This window comes from Thunnus thynnus, chromosome 8 (genome assembly GCF_963924715.1).
Source record: "Thunnus thynnus chromosome 8, fThuThy2.1, whole genome shotgun sequence".
NCBI lineage: Eukaryota > Metazoa > Chordata > Actinopteri > Scombriformes > Scombridae > Thunnus > Thunnus thynnus.
Window position 1 is genome coordinate 28983995 of NC_089524.1, and position 21452 is coordinate 29005446.

Consider the following 21452-nt stretch of genomic DNA (forward strand, 5'->3'; position numbering starts at 1 on the left):
ATGATGCTGTAGAAAGAAAATGTTATACAAAGACTGTTTGGATGAAACAGTCTTTGTATAAAACTAGGTCAAAAACTGTCTCTGTTTACATTTGTTGTTTGTTTGATTCAACTGAAATTAAGACTGAACACTTTATGCACCAATTTGTGGTTTTGTCCACAAACATCTCTTTGATTGTCCTCTCGATTTAACACGAAAGGCTGTGCATAGGAAATAGTAGCAGTGATAGAAAGTGAAAAACTATAAATCACATCCTCTATTCTCAGAATACAGCCACCTCATATTAGCACAGTGCCCAAATACTTAATACAAGACATACATGTCATACTCAGTCAGTTCAGTCTGGGTTTAAAAACATATCCCATTACAATACCACATTCAAATTAGGTATTTTTTAAGGTTTAAAAGCTCTTTAACTCATCATTCATAAGAAAGACCATTGGACCACTTACCTTCTTGAAAATTGCTGCAGAGCAAAATCAGTTTATTAACAACTTATTAACATTTACAACTGCAGACTTGATATATTATTGTAAGAACCATTTATTAATGACTTATTAACATATGTTGCAGACAACTCTTTACATTTGCTTATTTTCTAGGACTCCTAGTGCTACATGCCATATAAAAGTGAAATTATTCATAGAATAAATTCTACTCATAAACTGAAATGTTATCAAAGTGCTCTAACTCAGAGAACAGATACTGTAACTTGCATTTCTGCTATTACATTACAGCAATATAATACACTGCCTCACAGTGAACAATGAATACAGAGAGTTAAAGTTGCATTAAGTGTATAGTGCTGTTTCAAATTCATATTTGTGGTGCTTGCAGGCTTAATTCACCAAACAGACTCATTGGGGACTCTATGAAAATTATTGGGGTGGGGGGGGGGGGGGGGGGGGGGGGGAATCTTACAGTTGTTAAACTGTTAATGTTAATTATGGTGGGGAGGGTCTTGCTTTTTAAAGTTGGAAATCTAAAAGGCTCATTAGGGACTGTATGAAAAGTATTGGGCTAGGAAAGGGGAATGAATATTATAGTTTTTAAACTTCTATAAAGCAAGACCCTCCGCAATGTAATTAACATTTTCTTTTAACCTTCTCCTTGACTTGGAAAAAACAGCAACACTCTTCCCCCAAGATCTCAAAATAAAGTGAGAGTGTTGAGATAGTAGAACTTGTTTCACCTTTAATAATTAAAAGAACAGAATTTAAGATGGTGTAGCTGAATTTATAAACTAATAAGCTAATAATATTTGAATAACCACTAATAAGTGGAATTAGCAATTACTAGAATTATGGCAAATATGACAAAATGGTGAACATTCTAGACATTTTAATAAACAGTTGCTGAATAAACATTTATTACAGCCAATAAATGGCTGCCACATGCACCAGCTCTCTGCAATCGACTGTTGGTCCTGTTAGTGACTAGTTTGATTGTGATGAGGAAAATAAAGCCCTGAAACAGAGACAGGATTGTTGTCTTACATGGCAAAGTGCACTATTGTAACCCATTGTGTGCACGAAAGCCATAAATTGTATTCGGTCCATTCTTTAAAACTATTATTTTCACAAGGGAGGGCTGAAATAAACGATAAACCTGGAGTAAGAAAAGTCCTTCCCCCCCAAAATTGAGACAAGCCTCCCTTCAGCAAAAAGAAAAAAATACATAAACCCCTCCCCTTTTCTTACCCCCTTGCCCTAATCATTTTTGTACAGTCCCTTAGTAAGAAGAAAATATTTTGTACTCTGCATTTATCAAGCATGAAATGTGAAAGTTTGAGATGTAAGCAAAAGTCCTCATGGATAGCCTCAGAACTCCGAGACATATCCTCAATTTACATGTCAAAATAATGATTATTTTCAACCACTGGGGGCAGCCAAACCGCTGCCAACCACGCAGCAAAATGAGTAGTTCTTCTGTTTGTGGAAAACTGAAAAATATATCTAAGCTAAAAACATTTATGGTGGGTGATTTTAAAAATCCACATCAAACGTGTGCCATAATATAACCATTAACAATAAATATACAATCTCGCAGGGGGAGCAGAGGAAGCAAGGGATCTCTGTGCAGGGGTGGGTGTTCATCGAAGAAGGCTCAGTGCAAATGAGTGTAAACATAATCCAAAGTGGTAGATGCTTTTTTTTGGAATGGTGCTGGTCAGTTTGCTCAGAATCCAGTGTGCGACTTTGTCTTTCATTTCTCCCTGAGGAGATACAACACGATGGCCTTCAGGTAGTGTCCGAACGCACAGGCGGAAGACACCAGCCAGTGGGAGCGGAAGCTGGGATCAGTGTTCACCACACATTTTGTCACATCCACCTGTGAGGGGACACAGTAACACAATGAGTCATGCATGTGCCGCAAGAGCTCAGCAAAGGTATTCTGATCCTGATATGAAACAACACAACCAAAAAAAAAACAAGAGTGTGTTTAGCAGTAACGAGAAGACTTTATGAACACGTGTTCTTAATTTGAAAATATTTTGAAAATCTGCTGTGGCAAGATGTGCAATTTACCCACAAGTATGTAATTTTCAAAGCCAAATCCCACACTGTAATCTCCGCAATGCTTGCTTCAACACTCTACTTATATAACTAGAAAACTTTCATAGACAATGAAGTAATACAGAGACCACAGTTTACTGTCAGCCCTGACAATAAACACTTCTCCCTCTGCATATCACGAAATGTTATTTAGGTTTCAAGCAGGACATGCTGACATCATCTCTCGGTGTAGAAACATTACAGGTCGAGTTTTGACTGAGACTGTGAAAAACAGTTCCCTCATTTGTGCTTAGGAGGTCAGTTATACAATGCGTTGCTCTTCATTTTGTCACACTCCACTTATCTTCAAAGCAAAACTGACTTGGGTGCAGTGTCTCTTGAGTCCACAGGCGAGCATTTGTTCACTTGTTATGCTCTTTGCAGCAGAGCAGAACACAGACGGAGGCACGATGCCAGGCCTTGTTCCCCCTTGTGCTGGAGTTTCACTTTATTATTTCAGCAGGATTGTATCAGACAGGCTTTTCCCATTCACAGGACTCTACAGAAGACACATCTTCTCTTCTTTCTGAAGCTGTGGCTTTAGTTTATGTCTAGTGGTTAATTTTTATGAACCAAAAAGATGTTCGTTAAATTGAAGCAGTATATGTCAGCTGTTCTGGATCTGCTCTACCTCGTGGCTGAGGCATCAGCTGAACACATAAAGCCTGGTTGAGGGTGTAAAAAGTTGGTTTGAAGCTCTGGTGTCTAACAAAGCATATATGTTATCATACTATCATACTTAGGCCTCATGGTGGGGCTAATTAATAATATTGAGCTGCTGGCTTGTCCCTCCTCAAGCCATCACAGCTACTGACATCATGAACCTCATCACAGAAATTCATGTGTAAAATTTCAGTTCATTGAGATACATCAGCCTCCAGACCAACTAATATTTATCTGCAGCTGCTAACAGAAACCAGAGGAGAAACACTCACTTCATCATCGCAAAATAATGAAATGCGTCCACTACAATGTCTTGGTACCTCATTTCATTTCATGGCTTGATTAACCAATCCCAATTGCTTGTGCAAAAAACACTAACAAGCTTAAGTGTAAAATTTGTTATTGATTATGCCTAAAATATTTCAGCAAGGCTGCATGAAAAACAAAAGCAGTATCAAGAAAGTAGTGAAATATTAAAACGGAAAATCCAGAGCAGTAGTTCACTTATTTTATTATTCATGCTCTATAATATTCCTTGTGCTCGTATAATATTCCCATAATATCCTTTTTATAGGAACTTAGAACATACTTGGATTCCTCTATGTAATTCCTTTTTGGACCGCATCTTATACAGTGCAGTACTTTTTCAATACTTTCTTTCTTCTTTCTTTCTGTCATTTCTGACATCAATATATTAAAAATACTAATCCTAAAATACCTCACCGGCATGGTGACTACTGTGGAACTAAACACACTCAAGCAGAAACACAAACAAGTGATTGGGTAAATAAGAAAGTTTCCCTTACCCAGCCTCCTCTCCTTTTTAACCAGGAGGTCAGACTCTTGCGGACAAACTCCCCCATGCAGTCGACGATGGTATGAACCATAGCTGGGTGACCGTGGCGCACACAGTCGACTGCCAGGGCCCCTGCCACTGCGTACAAAGAAACCACCTTTCCCCATGTCACACCTGGCGGGAAACACACAGGTTGTAGAGCTATTAGAATAAAATAAACACACAACCATTTATGTCCTCTGTGTGATGTATGAATCGAGAAAATAGTTTGCAATCCAATTATTATTAGATGATTACAGGGTTCTAAAGCAAAATGGAGTAACTGCTCTTTTTGTGGAGTTGGAGCAGAAACGTCTCCGTCAGCAGTACTCTTTAAAGATGGATGAACACATTATAAAACCTCAGCAGCAGCCAGGAATTATGCCTACATGCCTGTCTATACCACAAAGAAGAAAACCCAAACCCAAGACTTGGTGGCAGCGGGCAGACAGTTAGATCAGTGAGCAGATCATTTTTCCAACTTTAGCTCACATGTAGAGTGACTCTTTCTGCCGCCACGCCATTTACAGTCAAAGCTTTATACTATTTTTGTATTGTTTATACAGTATGTCCAACACATACAAACTGAGACTCAACTCCATCCATCCTCTGTAACTGTCATCTGATTCATTCCTAGACTCTTATAAACGGAGGTCATGTATCTCTTTAATGGTGAAAGCTGGAATTTGCAGGATGGCAATCTACTCTGTCGCTTCTTGTAAAACAGCTGTCTGATATTAGGTGAGTTCAGCAGTGATCCAAAAAACAAAAAGAGCAAATAAAACAGAAAAGAAACAGATTTGAGTTCAATAAAATATTTGAACCAAATTCTCATTTGTTTTTCCACAGCTGATTGTGCTTGGAGAGTCATTTGTGGACAAGTTACTAGATAATAAATCTTATAAACAAAATGTGCTAATTTTTCCTTATTATTTTGATATATTTTTGCTTGGATAATCTTACTTTGGTTAACAGCCAGACACATTTACACTCTACAGTCAATGATGTTACACATTGGCATGCACAGACTGTTTAAGGGCCAGGGGAGAAATGGAAAAGGGCCACTTCTTTCAAGGTCCATAAATTTTGGGGCCTTATGAGAGACAGATTTTTAAAAAGAATGGTCAAAATTCATGCAGCAGAGGGTGAAGATATTTTCACATTTAGTTCCCATTATTGGTTGCATTCTGAAAATGCTGCATCCTACATGACATTTCCAATAATACAACTCAATTGGTAAACTGGTAAATGCCCAAATTTGCCATTAAAAAAAATTTAGTCTCCAAGCTCAAACCTTGATAACCCTGATGTCATCATCAGGGCTATTTTGGACAAAGCACCTCCAGAACCACAGAAGACACTATACTACTGTTTTCACAGGCTGCCGAGTAGAAGCTTATCTCTCATAACTAGTAAACCGATCTTTATGTGTAAAATCAGTGCCCTTTTCAGTGTGGCCTAAGATAGGATCCAACCTCAGGTGCTAGCTTGGCTGATAATGAGTTCAGTTAAGATATAAGGGTGCCTCTATATAGAAAAACATGCTTCTTGAGATGTAACAGCAAAAACAAAAATGGCAGAATCCCATCAGGTCGCCCCTTCAGATGGAGGAAGTGAGGGTCATGTGCCACTACAGCCCCTTGTGGTAGAAAATCATTCTTCATTTTTGTCACATTTGACTCACACTTGTGTAAAAGAGGTACTCCAGTGATTTCATATTGTACCTCCATAAAGGTGTAAGAATTGTGATTTTAAAGATGCAGTCATGGATGTTTTGGCCACTTGGGGGCAGCTGAAACAAGCTGTAAACACAATTCTGACATGTTATCACCTTTTAAGTGGATATGGTGAACAGTTGCTTATTTGACATGGAGCAACATTGGCATTTATTTGGAGTCGTGTTTATGTGCATCCAACAAATGAAAGCCCAATATTCACTCTCCTTTTGGCTCTATTCTCCTACACCAACTCCTGCGAAAAATAGTCAACTCCTTAGCTGCTAAATGCTTCACTACAGTATGTTCACCACCAGCTAGTCGCTAACTTTGTCTGTCTGTCGTTTGGTGCTGGGCAGGTAGCTTATCATAGCTTTTGTGCTAAAAACAACTACCTCATGTGTCTGGAATCCATGTTGATTTGAATGAACCCGATAGTAAAGCTGCAAGCCACAAAACAAAAACAATTAGCTAAAAGATGCTAAAACACTCTGGGTGATAATTCTCTTTGTGTTCAACTTAAACATTACACATTGTTATTGATAAGGACAGCTTTAAATAAATGTTTCAAAGAAAGGAAAACAAACTCATCCTATGCAGAATGTAACTTTGCTGCAAGTATAACATGTAGGATGTGATAAGACTTTTTAGCTGTAGTTTATCTGTGTATGGAGGAAAGCAATGTGACATTTGTCTCAGAGCTTGTACACGTTAGACAATTTTGTGGTCATAATCTACTGCTGATCATGACTTCCTCTTCACAGAGTGGCATGTCTAGGCGAAATTTTACATTGTAATCACCCGAGGGCTACATGTGTATCTTGTAAACTGAAACTAATGCCTAACAACTTGTTTTTCAAATCTAGCATTACATATAAATCCCTAAATAAACACCACATTTGTAATCATGACCAGAGAGCATGTTTATATTAAGGCTGATATCTGTTTGAATCAGCAGTTTTTCTAAGCAACTCTGCACACACACTAAGACTAACCTGAGTTCCTTCAGTTTGAAGCTGACTTTTAATTACCTTTGCAGCAGATTGCTTTGTTACTTTCCCTGAGGAAAAAGCCAGCTGAGGTTCGTGACTGAACTCTCAGGGTGGGGTCCAAATCTGCCTGTAACAATCAGCCACTCCAGCAACATTTTAACCTAATATGGACTGAATGTTTTCCCTACGGTTCCTTGCAGTGAGGGGATAATGACAGCGACAAAATGTCCCTGACTAACTGGAGAATCCTATCGTCGCCCTACATAAGAGGTGTTTACACAAAAAAGCAGGCCAGAATTGCTTTATTTAGCATGAGAACATTATGAATCTCCCTATTAAACAAATGATAAAACATTGGTAGGAGCAGTAGCAGTAGTAGTTCTCCAAACGTTTCATATATAAAACAATAAATAATAAAACAGTACTGTATTTGCCTCAGGCTCTGAAGTTCCTCCTTCCAAATGACATCAATGAATAACTTCCTTAAAAGGACAAACATCTTCCTTTATTTTTGGGTCCAAGTTTGTGCAGGTCAGAGATAAACCTGATAACAAAGCACAAAAGCTGGTTCCCATGAACAGCCCTGCATGAATGGCTTGATTTACAGTACAATAACCAGATTTAATGGGGGACTATACCTGTGGAGAAAATGTCTGCAGCCACAGCCAGGAAGGCGTCTGACACCACGCTCTCCGATGCCACTGTGATGTTGAGCTGTCGTGCTACGTTGCGGTAGACGTTGGGGCGAAGGTACTCCAACTCATCACCTGGCCAAGATAAAGACGTGGAAATTCAGTCAAAAAAAGTGAATATTGTATTGGTTGTGCATCCAACTTTGCATTTAGCCCACAGTTAAAGTGAGACTATGTTACCTTTGAAAGAAGAAATAACACATTCTTCCCTTTACAAATGAAAAGCTGAACTCATGAGTAACAATGCACCGTTGCTCAATTCAATTCACTCAGGACTTTTGCTTCTACAGCCTTACTTGGTCTGGTATGACCGTTAGCTTATGGCGGCTCCAAACTTAAGGTAAATATTGCTGTAGAGCAGACATTACTGAGTCAGTTGGCATCTAATAGGCTTCTTCTATGCTTAAGTCATTGAGTTTTAGTTGGCTTCTTGTTACTCTCCTCTACTTATGCTACCATTATGTAGCTTAGTATTTTAGTTAAATATTAGTAGCTTTAGCATTTTAGCCCCTGATTTGACTTCTCTGAGGTATGGACAGGCAGGATTGGCGAGTAACAAAGTACAGTGATGACATTCATCTAAATAATAACACTGAGTGTCTTAGAAAGTTCATGACAGTATTTAACATACATTTGGTTTTGACTTTAATGTGATTCCACCAGAACTTTTAATCAATGAGGTGAAAATGCTGGAACTTCCGATTTACTTGATATCCGGTAAACGTTTAAGAGAACCAAGTCAAAAACGAACTGCTGTAATCTCTTAAATATTTTTTTCACATGAAGCATCAGAGGTTTGCCAACTTTTTGGTAGGACCACAGTATTTAAAGTGATTTGAGAGTCTCCCAGCCGGAAAGTGGTCATTAGAGCCCCCCCGTTTTTACTAAACACAGTGTCCTTTGCTGTTTGATCTGATTTTCCAGTAAATTGCGTAACAAAACTAAAACCAAAACTGGAGGTGTGGTGATAACCACAAATGGTAATATGAACCCTCAGACTGGGACAGCCATCTGTAGTCAGTTTCACATTTCATTCTGGGAAAACATCCAGGGAGGCAAACTAAAATTAAACTGTGTTCCTTGTTTTTCTAGGGATTCCCTGAAATCACGTAAACGTCTTCCAGAGAAAATGAAAGGTAATCCCCATGATACGTTTCAGACAGGGCTGTCAACTGGATTTGATGAGGTCATGAGTACAAGCAGCAACCCCCACCCCCACCCCAATAGACTTGAACATTTTATTGAATTATGATATGATAAGATACGATATACTTCATTGGGTATGTAGACGTGTGACACAGTCCACCACATAGTGGTATTCATTTATACATATTGCACAACCCTTCAATCCTAATAAAGTCACTTGGGAATTATGTCCCTACTGTTTAAGATGTTAATAGAGGAAAGCACAAATTAGTTTTTAAAATGATTGAGTCACCACTTGGGTACTCTATATCATCTGCCAGAGGGTAAAAACTCCTACTCAGAGTGAAGGACATGGGATGGATCAGCCATTATTCTCTGTGCTCTGCTGAGCACAGACTGCTTGTATATAAATTGAAGGGACTGTTGTTCTTTCTTCACTATGACCTTCATGGTGGTCTGAACAAGACAGGCAAGCCTAGATTTTAACTGTACTGAGAGGTTACCATACCAGACCTATATCCCATACCTGATATACTCTCCAAGACTGCCTGGTCAAGCCTCATACACTCTGAGCCTTCTCAAAAAGTAAAACCTCCATTATAGCCTGGCTGTCAACATGGGCTTGCCAGGTCAACATATATAATTCATTTTTTTCCCATTAAAAAAATCATTTAAACAACACTTGTAAGTTATGTCCCAAAGTTTCTCTAAATGATGGTCTCTGTCCTGTCTACACTTTCTTCATTTTTCTTGGCCTACAAATGATCACATTTAAGCACATCTAAAAGATATTGTTTGGCGTCAGTCTTTTGAAACTCCCATGTGCAACTTTATAAACTCTAATCTGCACTCCTGCTGTCCTAATTCCTAAATTCAGTGTCCACAACACAGCTTCAGTTTTTGGCAGGCAGTCCCACTAACTTACCCAGCCACAGGAGCACCGACGAAATCTCTCCCAGCGTCCCACCTGATGCAGCCAGTCCGTGCTCAGGCTTAGACCAGCCTATCCCTGCACGGTTGAGCCTGGAGTGGATATAGTCCCTGCATAGAGCTTTGGCCTGGGACACCAGCTCCTTGTCGGTGGGCGAACGGTCAAACACTTCGGCCGCGAACACAGAGGAGCGGCGCAGCATCTCCATGCCCGTCTCATCCGCCGCGGACTGCGCTGCTCACCTCCCCGCCTCCAGCGCCTTCTTCCCGGGCCCGGCGCACCTCCTCCCCTCCTCCCAGCAGATAGGAAGACTTGTGGAGATGATCCTGCATGAAACAAACACGCGGATTAGTTTGTGGACATCTTATGATAGCCTGAGTAAATCTGTCCGATGCAAACGCAATCAAAGTCTACTGAAGCAGCAGGTTATATAAACCCCTGGCTGGAGAGACAGGGACGTTTAGACGAGGAAAAGCTGGTATAAAAGACCAGAAAAGTTATGCATGAATCCAATAAATTACAGTTAGTGCGTTTATACTCTCTTATAATGAAAGTGAGGACAATTAAATAACACTTACCCGAGAATCTTTATGTTAATAGGCTAAAAAGCCCCAAATAGAGTATAGTCCTAGGCTGGCTGCATCTTGACTTGTCATTGAGAAGAAAAGTGGTCTTGATCGGTTGACTGAAGATCTGCTGCCACTCAACGCGTTAAAAAATGCTCTCCACTTTACAGTCTGACAGGCTTTCCTTCTAAGGGCACTTATTGTGGAGTCTAAAGGCGGAGATAAGCAGACCCACACAAGCCCCGCCCCCCTCCAACTTCATCTCTCTCTCTCTCTCACACACACACACACACACACACACAGGACACGACCTGACACCTCAGCTGTAAATCAATAACTGGATTTATTAAAGGTGTGCCTGCTTGACAAAATCACCATATCTACAGTCAACTCTGTTCTATTCAATTCAATTCTATTCAACAGGAAACCCACAGGAAGCTTGCGATGATAAAACATTTCTTTTTGTGAGTTTTGCATTTTCACTGATCAAATACAGGCTGCATGTGTCAGATGTATGCAGTAGTGATTAATAATTGTTAGAATGACTCTGCATTGGAAAAATCAGGAGGCAAAGTAGAAGAAGTCCTGTAGAAGGTCCCTGTGTTTAAGTCTAGTTTTAATAAGTCTATTATTTCAGTTAGAATATGCATACATTGCGTATTTCCCTAAATATTTGTGTTAAATAAAATCACCAAATTAACCGATTTATTGCAGACGTGAGGGGCGTTTCAGAATAACAAGTATTCCTTGACTTGAACACATGATGGGCACTTAAAGGCAACAGGGTTTATACACAACGCACAGTGGGGTGATATTGGGGATTCAATATGGGCCCACAGCTAAATCTTACCCCGGGGCCCCTGAGGCCTATGTCATGGAGGAAAAATAAAGGATTTAGCAGAGTATAAAAGACTCTAAAACATCTAGTGTGAAGATGTTTTAGAACATTGCTTTAGGGATGCAAGAAGATCTTTCCCCTCACAAACTAGACAAAGGGGATATCAGAATTTGTAAGAAACCAAACTGGAATTTGCTAAATCTCTAAGTGCGAATCACTTAAATTCAATTAAGCTGTATCGAAATGTGTTTTCAACAGTGTTTTGGCTGGAAGACAAGGTTCACTTGTTTAGTTGTTCCGGCCTGTTTTAAGTGACACCCTGATGTGATCCCTCACATGAAAACACTCCACATGACACTGCTACAGACTGACACACACACTCACTTCTTTGCACAGCACTTCTTCTTGTATTAGTGAATAGTTTTACGTTGTACGGTTTGCACAGGTCAGCCTCATGGAAAACATACATTATACAGTAAGTAAAGCATTTGGAGATGAATGTAAAACCTGCTGATCACTCTATAAAAAGTCCTCCATTCAAAATTTGACTTAAAATTTAGACAGTTTTGGCAGCAGTATGGCTCCTGTCAGTGGCCCATTATTTTTGTCTTAACATTTCAGAATGATTAATAATGTGCATATACTGTTACTTCTGATGTTCAGGGTTAGGTTTGGGGCTCGTGACCTCAGTTTTGGAAACCGCTGGCTACGGCCCTGCTAGTGTTGTAGCTTTTAACAGGAGGGAATGCGGTGAAAAGACTATTATACTGTATATTAACTCTGTGACATCATTAATCCATCACTGATTACAACATGTTCCTTTCATCATGGTGTGAATGTAATATCTGAATCTACAAACTGTCTATTTACTACAGGTAGCGGAGTAAATGTAGAAAGTGATAGTATACAGTTAAAAAAACCAAGTCATAATTACTGGCAACCATGACAACGGAGTTGATGTGGAGATAATGTGGAGCGACGTTACTTTGAAAGATAAACACCATGACAGCAGACAGTCGGCAGCTACACACACCTTCTCCACTCCCTACACAAAATCGTTTGAATAGATGTCCTTGGCAGATGAGCAATATTGGCATTTCTGGGGAAGCCACCACACCCACTGTACAAGCTGTTTGGACATGCCTGAGGAATGCCCTGCTTTGTCTGCGGCTGCTCGACAGATTTGTAGATCTCTGTTAATAGACAAAAGCCAACTCTTAACACTGTAACTGACAGCTTGATCACAGAAAAGGATTTTTTCTTTCTTTTGTCATCTCCTTCATTTGCCAATATCTGAACTAAATTCTCAGACTTTCCAGCGCAAAAAAAAACCCCTCTATAACTCTAACAAAATGACATTTTCATGCATTAGCTGAGGTCTTGTTTACTTGTCTACTGTCAAAACGTTGCTATGTATTGAGTGTGTGTGACAGTAGTTTAAATAGTGGTTTAATGCTATCTGCTTTCCAGCATTACAGCTCACTGTACTTGAGATGATTTCTGTAAACTTACATGTCATGTAAAAAAAAGTTTTGGAGCCTCTGATAAAACCGAACTTTGTCATTGATACAGAACAGAAGAGGTGAACTGATGCAGTGAAGTCATTTCCTTGTATGATTGTAGGATTCACTGCAAATAGTTACCTTACTGTGTATTTTTACAGTAACGGCATATTCAAAAATTACACTGAAAGTCATTCTTAATTTATATACTTTCAACCACTGACTTCTGCAAAACTTTCACTTTTTCTTGTTGCTATTCATCTAATCTTGAGGAAATTAACCACTGCAGACTGTTTGACAGCATTATTTGATGATCACCCATTTATTTTGAAAATGCAACAATGATCAAAATTCAGTGATAAACATAATGTTGTGATGACTGTGTGATCATGTAATTTAATAACGTTGTAAGAGAACTGCATTTTGTGTTCAGAGTTTGCAAATGGACGTCAGGTTGTTTCGAATGTGAAGACAAGAGTTGCATATGAATGATGATGCAAGCTGGTGGTTAAAAATGATGATATGGCAACATGTCAGTGTTGTGTAAATATGGGTTTAGTGATTTGGCAAATAAAGCTTCTTGTACTGTCAGACCTTAAAGGAACTTCAGGTAAATATTTAAAGTGTAAGTGTACCACTAGACATGTGTTAAACATCTGCAGGCAAGATGTCTTCTGTTCAATCTGCAACACACAGGACTGTATGTAAAACAACAGCCGCACGCCTTCATTCAAATGAGCTTTTATTTGTTAGGTTTTCAATGGAATAACATGAAGACTACATGAGGGGATCCAGGAGCGAGGCCCTGATGACATGCTTAACAATAAATAGGAGTAATATACTGTTTGTTAACTGTGCAACAGCCTCTTACACACAGAGAATGTCCTGTAGTTTTTGAGATGACCTCCATCATCACCTTATGTTAGTTACAGCTCCAGAGGCGAGTGTAGGGAGGACTATACCGTTGGCTTCTCCGCACGCACGCACACACACATGCACACAAACACACACACACACACGCTCACACAAGAGGGTAAAGATTCCAGTCTTCATAAAAAATATATACCAAACAATACCATGGTTGCATGTGGCGCACTAAATAACTGACATTAAGTGTCATAGGTGCCTGTTAGCTCAGACCTACACACATCTCCCACATGTCAGATCCCAACAGTCTTACACACAGCGAAACATTAACACCAGGTACAATTAACTTCAAAATATGTTCTTCTGGTTTGCTTTTACAAGAAAAATCTGCAACTTTTACAGAGTAAAACACTACAGTAACCACTATAGTATTTCCTCATGTTGTTATCCCTGTGCAAAACAAAAACAGGATAAATGATTACATATGATATTAAAGAGAGAACGTGGCACCACACTGACCGTTCTAACCACAAGTATTAAGCAGAGAAGCTCCCTTTTGAGCATTTTGAAACTTCCTTTTTATCCTTCCTTTAACAAGCAAATAAAGCCTCCGAACTGGACTGGCCTCAGTCGCTGATGAAATAAATACTGATTCAGTTCAACACAGGTTTGATTCAGCTCACGTTTCTCTCAAAATTAAACGACTTCTGCTCTCAAACCCATTTTCAACGTTCCATGAACCTTCTTGCTCTCCTCCACCTCACACATACACACACACACCTCTGACTCTTTCAAAAGATGAAGAGAGCTGGATATTTTATCCACATGCTATCCGGTGTACCTTCATTTTCCACTTACTGTATATCATCTGTATTCCTGCTGTAGCACAATGCTGAACCCAACAAAGCTTCAGTTGTAACGTGTTGAGGAGAATAGTCCTTTAAAAAGCCTGAACTGAAGTTTTTGAGTTGGCCCCATACAACAATATTTCCCACAGTATCAGTCTATGTGTATGACTGAGTGCTACGCATGCACAAACTGATCACAATGTACACGTCTCCCTTTCATTATATCCTGTATACTGACACAAATGTTATCATTTACATCATTAATCAAGAAAAAAAAAAACGCACAGATCATTATAATTCATGTTAACACTTCAATCAGTCGCCGCTTGTTATCGTCCAAATCTTTGATTCACTTGAAAAATAACACAGAGCGCGAGACTGAACAGAGTCTATTCTGATGCGCCAGAGGCCCAGCCTCCAGATACACCATCGTGTTTGTTTCAGTTTCCGTTTATCTCCATGGGACCTCCTTTAGGTATGAGCAGGCTCATCCGGCCTGTAGTGCTGGCTGCACTCTTGATCACCTCCATCCATCTGTGAAGAGAAGACAGCGTGTGTGGTCACGTTGGAAGATAAACATAGAAGTTGACGTGTGTTACGATAGAATATATTAGAAACAAGTTGATATGCGTTTACCTTTCAAACGTGTACTCGCTCTCTGCCCGGAAAAAGTAAACATGGGACTTGAATTGCAGTTTGAAGACGTACTCCTTGTGAATGCTGTCCGACTCCTCCGGGGTGCTGACTGTGTAGCCGAGCAGCGGGAGACTAGCCAGCGGGAAGTCATCCTGCAAACACATGACAACAACATGTATTGTATTACAGCTTGTATTCACGCAGGAATAATGAAACTGAGTGAAAGAAAGCACTGGATGTGTTGCCAACCTGGTGGGTCTTGTAAAAGAACAAACAGAAGTTGGTGAAAACAACCCAGAGTTTCTGCCAACCGTTGCTGTTCTTGAACTTCCTCAGGAGGTAGCCTGAGAGCTGGTTCTGCACAGAGGGGAAGAGGGGAAGAGGAGAAAGTTAAAAAGCTAGACAGCGATGATTACATGATTATAAGTGATGTTTTATTATAAATTCATACAAGAGTCAGTGATGTGTTGCTGTGTGTGAGCGAGTAAAATACGTCACTGTTTACATGAAAGGTATATTGTGCTAATTAGGGATGTTAAGTTTAAAGTGCTGATGAATGCTATAACTTTAATAATAAACTGTAGTTTTCATTTACAGAAATATTGCTGATGCTCATCACAACACATCAGGAACCTGTTTCTGAAATTTTTTAGAGCTTTTAGAGCATTTCAGTCACTTTTCAAGAAAAAAAAAGCCAAATGGATGTAGATTGGAATGATGTTTTGTGTGTGGGTGCTGCAGTTTGTTTTAATTTTATATCTTGACATGGGGAGGGTGAAATATGATACAATTAAACCAGTTATGCTTTCTACTGAGACTTGTAATCTATCATGGCCCGTGGCTCTGGTACCTGGTTCATGCGCAGGTAATCAGTGAGAGAGAGGTTCTGGTTTCGGTACCAGCAAACATGTGTGATGGTGTTTGGTCTTTGGCCCTGACCGAGGAGATAGCGAGGAGGCAGCTCTGGTGAGACAGCCGGAGAGCTGAAGACTGAGAGGATGAAGAGGAGAGAAGAAAGAAAAGATGTAGAGACAGAGAAAGGGAAAGGAAGTGTTAGCGTGTTAGCTTGGAGAGGAAAAAAAAGGGAAAAAGAAAGACCAGACAGGAAATCCTCCAGGTCTGTGGAGTGGAAAATGTTAAATGACAGAACATTTCCTTGCATGCACATTATTGAACAGCTATCAACTGCATAAGAAATGAAGAACAAGCTTTACAGGACACACTTCAGTGAAACAGTGGAAAGACAGTCACCAAGGGAAGAAAAGAGGAAATTAAAGGAAAATTAAAGGGTTAAGAAGAGAAGGTGAAACACCGAGATCCACCACAAAGCAACAATGGACGTTTTTTCTTGACTCCACTGAGTGATGATGAATGGTATTTAGACGTGTGTGAAATGACCTGAGTCTGTGTTTTGACATATTTATTCAGTGTGTGTGTGTGTGTGTGTTTCAATGCGGGCAGAGGAGGAGTACCTCCACAGCCAGGCTATGATCAGACATAGACACGCTGGTGTTGCGGTGCCAGCACACATGCATGGTTGTGTTGGCACGATGGTGCGTCTGCTTATCCAGTGAAGTGCGGGAGGAGTTCATGTCATCCTCTGACTCCTGTTCCAGAGAAACCTCATCAGACGATCCTGAGGGAGGAGGAGGAGGAGGAGGAGGAGGAGGGGAGGAAGGGAGGAGGCGGGGCAGGAAGTTGTATGGAGGAAAGGGATAAACTACACATTTTGATGACCGATGCAAGTGTAAAATTGCCACATAAAACATGCGTTTCTACTCTACAGATAGTCGCTGTTCATCTTCACATAATTCTGAGGTGAGTAGAAGCTCTTACGGTTGGAGTGATCGCTGAGTCCAGCATCGAGGAAGATGCTGGATTTCTCCTGTGACTTCTTGGCCATGTCGATAGCGATGTTCAGATCCTCAATCCACTTGCCCATCTCTACTTTAGAGCTGAAATCACCAACAGAGAGATGATGACACAACAGCACACTGAATTACATTAACTCATGAATGCATTTATACATAAGCACAGCTGAACTAACAGATCCCAGCAGCATTTTTCAGAGTCTGTGTTACATGATGTGACGTCTGCTTGGTTACTGTTAAAGGATAATTCTAGTTTATTACCACACAAGCAGTCAGACAATCAGTTTATCTGTTATGTTTACTCAGCCTTAGGTTTCTCTTCCAAATAATTTCCACTACGTTTGTGGTTTCTTTAAAACCTGTATGATCGTCTGGTTAGGGTTGGCGTGGGTGTGTTGTTTCAGATACCGATGAGACGATGAGATATGATCCATGAGGGAACACTGCACTGCTCTGGAGAGGTATCACAGCAGTAATCGTTTTATCTGTGGTCCTGACGGTTGTGAAGTAAACAGTAAGTAGGTAAGTGTTGTTGTTGTTACAAAGTGATGTACCAGGAGTGTGTTTGTATGTTTTTGATTGGCCAATGCTGTGCTTTGCTGGGTGACGTTGCATTGTGTTAAGAAAGTTGAGCCTGGTTCAACTTCTTTGCCAGACGACAGGTTAATGCTGTGATAAACTGGAATTATCCTTTAGTTCAAGAATCAATCATTTTTATTTTTTATGATCAAAATATGCCAAAAATATATTCCTTGTTCTTTTCACTCAGAGTGAATGTATGTTTTGTTTTACAAGAGGAAATTAATGATAGACTGCTTTCTCTACATTTAACTTTTTTCATTTACATGCTCCTATTACTCATTTATTAATAATCTACAAACATTTACCCCAAAATAACTGATCTCTGTACACATTTTAGAATAACACTCCTCACATCTGACTGGATCTAGTATGATCCAATTCACACGTCTCACCTGGCGGCCACTACGATGGTCCTCTGAGCAGAGTAGATGGTGAAGCAGTGTGGGACTGACCACTCGTTTTCACTTTCCTCAACCTGCAGACAAAAGAGAAAATCAGAGAACTTCAGCCAGATGTCTCATTCTAATGGTGAGTTGAACAACTTTGTTTACAGTGAATGACTTTAAATTGGGAATTCACAAAAAGGGAAACAAAGTGAGAAAGTTTGACTCTCATGTCACAGAGAGCTCTCTGCTGGAGCATCTATACATCTGGAGGTAAACTGTGGTGGGTTCATGTCCTTTTCAAAAGTTTAGATGTGTAGCCTCTCATCACCACCCAGACAAAACACACCTAACAGTTTTGGCAAGAAGAGACATCACTACGTCCTGCTTATATATTTTTAGAGACCGCTCATGAGATGGCCATGGTTTATTTTACTTTATCTTATAATTGCAAGCACTGACATGATTCTGCATCTTGAGCAATCTGCTAGGTGTGCTTTCTTTGGCTACGTAAGCATGGGAGAAGAAGGGTAGGGTTTGGGCATCCAAGCTGGCAGAGCTCAGAGGACTTACCGGTGCATCCAGCACTATGAGCTGCAGCCAGGAGTAAAGCAGAGACATGTAAAGTTAGGAGACCGAGGCCCTCCCTTCTCAACACTCTGAACTGATACTGAAAATCCTAGGTTTCATCGTCATGGTGGGATCTTTACGGGACAGATACAGGTTAACGAGGGACAGATGTTAGACAGGGTGAACTAGAGCTTGTGTACTCACTATCATGCCATGGAGGGGCAGCTGTCCGTGCACTTTGAACTGATTGGTCGCTGTAACACCTTTGCTTGTGTAGAGCAGCATGTCTGAGAACTGAAAAGACAGCAGGAACAATAAGTGATATGATTTGTAGTTATTGAAGCTTTAATAACAGTTTCAACAGTTTTATACTAACCAGGAAAAACATTCTTTGCTGCAGCCCCTTCTTGGTGAGCTTGTACAGACACCCCTCTCGTATGAACTCCTGGAACACAACGTGGTTGTTAGATACTGTGTGTGTGTGACACTTTTTACCCAGTTTTGCAGTGCCCTCTACCCTCTGCTCCAGGTCATTGCACTCACCCTGCCTGGTACTGTTAAGTTCTCTATTCCAATCAGGTCTCTCTGCAGCTCTGTTAGCTTCTGGAAATTCTCCAGCCGGATAAGACTGCTCTGGAGCTGTGTAGCAATATCTGCCACCTCCTTCAGAGCCTCTGTATGGAAACAACATTATGAGGAAAAAATACTTACATCAGTGTCTTATAACTCCTCTGCTGTACTGACAACACAAACAAGAAAAGAGGAGGTCTCACATTTTGAAAAGTATTTGCATTGAAAAAAGTTTGAACACTCATATCTCTAGCAAGAATCATTTCAAGTAAAACTACAAACATCTAACAAAATATCACTACCATCAATGGAGAGGAGCATCAACCTACAGTAAAGCCCTTTTCAAATATGGAACATACAAGATTGCTTCTTCAATCTGTTAGAGTAAAGACTTTATTTAATGAGCATCGTTAGTGTAAGGACTTCGCCTCTACTAAATGTCTTAATAAATCTTCTTTCCAATTTCATTATTTATTGGATAGAAATTCTGCTGCCTATTTTATAATGTCTGACAAGATGTTAAGTAGGGACTCTCATTCAGTTTGTATTTCCTCACATGATTTATGTGAAGTATTTTGCTGGATTTCCATGATTTACATGCAGCATGATAAGTGAAAATACAGGGGGGGAGTCAGCAGATCTGATGGTTGCTATGACAGTGCAAGTTTTTACCAGCTGGGGGTATAAACATAATTTAGACTCATGCGACACTAAATAAATCTAAAAATCATCTCATTCACAGTGTTTTATAGTTTGTAGAACTGATTTTGTTTTCTTTGTGCATAAAAGATGATAATTAAATCATAGACTTATCATATCTTGTGTGTATTTAATCTGTCTCTGTCTTGTGCTGTTGCAGCTTTTAATCTGACTGCATTCAGTTTGGACTTGTTTGGACTTACCAGGTCTGACAGGGTAAGGCTGTATTCAGACCAAATCAGGCGGTGCAGCATTCAGTCACGGGGTCGAGCGGAGGTGTTTGGGGTTGTGGGCGTGTTTATTTGTGCTCTAGAATGTTAGTCTGAAAGTGTTTTCCTCTAAGCAACCTTCATCAACTTCTATCGCTTTTACTAAATAAATCCTGTATTTCACCTTCAGTTTCTCGTGAGATAAATTGAGTTAATACAAATAGATCGGATGAGGACTGAGTGAGTTTTAGAAAACTTTGCACCAAAACCGGGCCTTCGCCGAAGCCCTCTTCCACTGCAAAGTGAGATGGTGTTGTCATATTAACATTAGGTGAGATGACTCACCCTTGCAGTCGTCGTGATCACGGTGTGAAGGAGAATAATGCTTGCATAGTCTCTCCAGGATGAGCTTATAGTGCATGAGGCGCTGGATGGGCTTGAGCAGGAATGTGTTGAGGGGCAAGTAGCAGACCTTCTGCAGCTCAAACTCTTTGTAAACTGTCTCCAGCTTCTTCAGCCTCTTAGTGGCTTTCTCCAGTTCTGTTAACACCTCGTCGTGCTTCTGTAGGTAGCTGGTGAATTCCTGAGGAGAATACGGGGCGTTCTGTTTGTCAGCTAAACACGTAGAGGAGAAGTGATTTGAAATAGAGTGCTAACAAAGTATTCTCACCTTAAGAGCACACATGTTCCTCAGCATCACATCACCAATCCTTTGGTAGTCCCCTTTGACGTGAGCATTAGAGCGACCCTCCCTGAGGATACAGGATACAGACACTTTACTTCTATCTCATCAGGAGCTTTGATATTTCTTATCACACATAGAAACACTGAAGGGGAACCTACCAGAGAGCCAGCCTCTGGTCCAACTCCTTGAGGAAGCCTCGGTGGAACTCGTAGATTGGGTCGATGTTGGAGAAGAGGAGGGTCATCAGACCGTCGGGCATGGCGTTTTCTTTGATCACAGCACTGCGAAACCACTGGGAGCAAGAGAGGGACGTTAGACTATTGATACACATTCTCTTAATAAAAATACACTAGAGTGTACCACGGCTGCACGATTCATCATATTAAGATCACAATCTCAGTTTAGGAACGGTCTCATTTAGGGTTGTATGATATGACGATACATGTCGTGTGAGATGGGAAAACTTCTATCGTTTCATATTATGCTCTATCATTTATTTCGTTGTGTTGCAAATCACACTGTTTACAGCCATCTTTTGCATGGATTACATTAATAAATGACTCTTTTTGGCTTTTTACTCATGCAGCTTTTATTGCATTTACGGTAACATAATGAGTTTAGTTGTTGTTAACTGTCTAACTCTCCATCACTGTCTGTCTCTCCTCTGCTCTGCTGAGCTCTGTGTGTGGAGGGGCTGAGTCCCACCCACGGTGAAACAGAGAGGAGAGGAGAGGAGATGAGAAACTAACATAAACATAAATGACAGCAAAATGCAGTAGAGACTATGTTTATTATTGTTTTTTACCAAATTTACGTGCACTTGTTTAATTTCAGCTCAGTGTGGGAGTCTCTGCTGCATTTAGCTGTCATTTATGGTTGCGCTAATCTCTTCTGTTCTCTGTGGTTCAGCGAGGGCGGGACTGAGCCGTGTGTGTGTGTGTGTGTGTGTGTGTGTGTGTGTGTGTGTGTGTGTGTGTGCTGCACACACAAGAGAGAAAGTGAACCAGGTGAAGTACTCGAGTTGATGACAACTACACTTGTTACGTTACTGTAAGTGCAATAAAAGCTTCATGAGTAAAAAGCCAAGAAGAGTCATT

The 21452-nt window shown here is 40.3% G+C and overlaps 2 protein-coding genes across 3 annotated transcripts in view; both read right to left on the reverse strand.

Annotated features, from left to right (window-relative positions):
* Positions 1-525: 525 nt before the first annotated feature.
* Positions 526-10294, reverse strand: boka (BCL2 family apoptosis regulator BOK a). Its single transcript, XM_067597848.1, has 5 exons — positions 10108-10294; positions 9524-9855; positions 7399-7527; positions 4025-4188; positions 526-2331 (listed from the first exon to the last, which is right to left on the reverse strand). Exons 2-5 carry the CDS (start codon positions 9735-9737, stop codon positions 2206-2208), a joined length of 633 nt encoding a protein of 210 aa, XP_067453949.1. The 5' UTR covers positions 9738-9855; positions 10108-10294; the 3' UTR covers positions 526-2205.
* Positions 10295-13160: 2866 nt separating this feature from the next.
* The window catches only part of farp2 (FERM, RhoGEF and pleckstrin domain protein 2), a 30601-nt gene continuing 22309 nt past the window's right edge, over positions 13161-21452 (reverse strand). For both annotated transcript variants that reach the window (XM_067597851.1, XM_067597850.1), the window contains exons 16-27: positions 20514-20647; positions 20341-20422; positions 20016-20253; positions 18736-18866; positions 18569-18637; positions 18397-18486; positions 17632-17714; positions 16623-16741; positions 16259-16422; positions 15036-15143; positions 14787-14938; positions 13161-14684 (exon numbers count right to left, since the gene is read on the reverse strand). In XM_067597851.1, coding sequence (XP_067453952.1) covers positions 14591-14684; positions 14787-14938; positions 15036-15143; positions 16259-16422; positions 16623-16741; positions 17632-17714; positions 18397-18486; positions 18569-18637; positions 18736-18866; positions 20016-20253; positions 20341-20422; positions 20514-20647 — 1464 coding nt within the window. In that variant the 3' untranslated portion in view covers positions 13161-14590. The remainder of the gene's footprint in view (positions 14685-14786; positions 14939-15035; positions 15144-16258; positions 16423-16622; positions 16742-17631; positions 17715-18396; positions 18487-18568; positions 18638-18735; positions 18867-20015; positions 20254-20340; positions 20423-20513; positions 20648-21452) is intronic.

Bases quoted from the DNA above. Each gene is read 5' to 3' on its own strand.
- boka (XM_067597848.1), bottom strand. From the start codon at position 9,737: ATGGAGATGCTGCGCCGCTCCTCTGTGTTCGCGGCCGAAGTGTTTGAC. The intron at 7,528-9,523 runs GTAAGTTAGTGG...TATCTTGGCCAG, and splicing joins GTCGGTGCTCCTGTGGCTGG to GTGATGAGTTGGAGTACCTT. The intron at 4,189-7,398 runs GTATAGTCCCCC...GTTTCCCGCCAG, and splicing joins TGCAGACATTTTCTCCACAG to GTGTGACATGGGGAAAGGTG.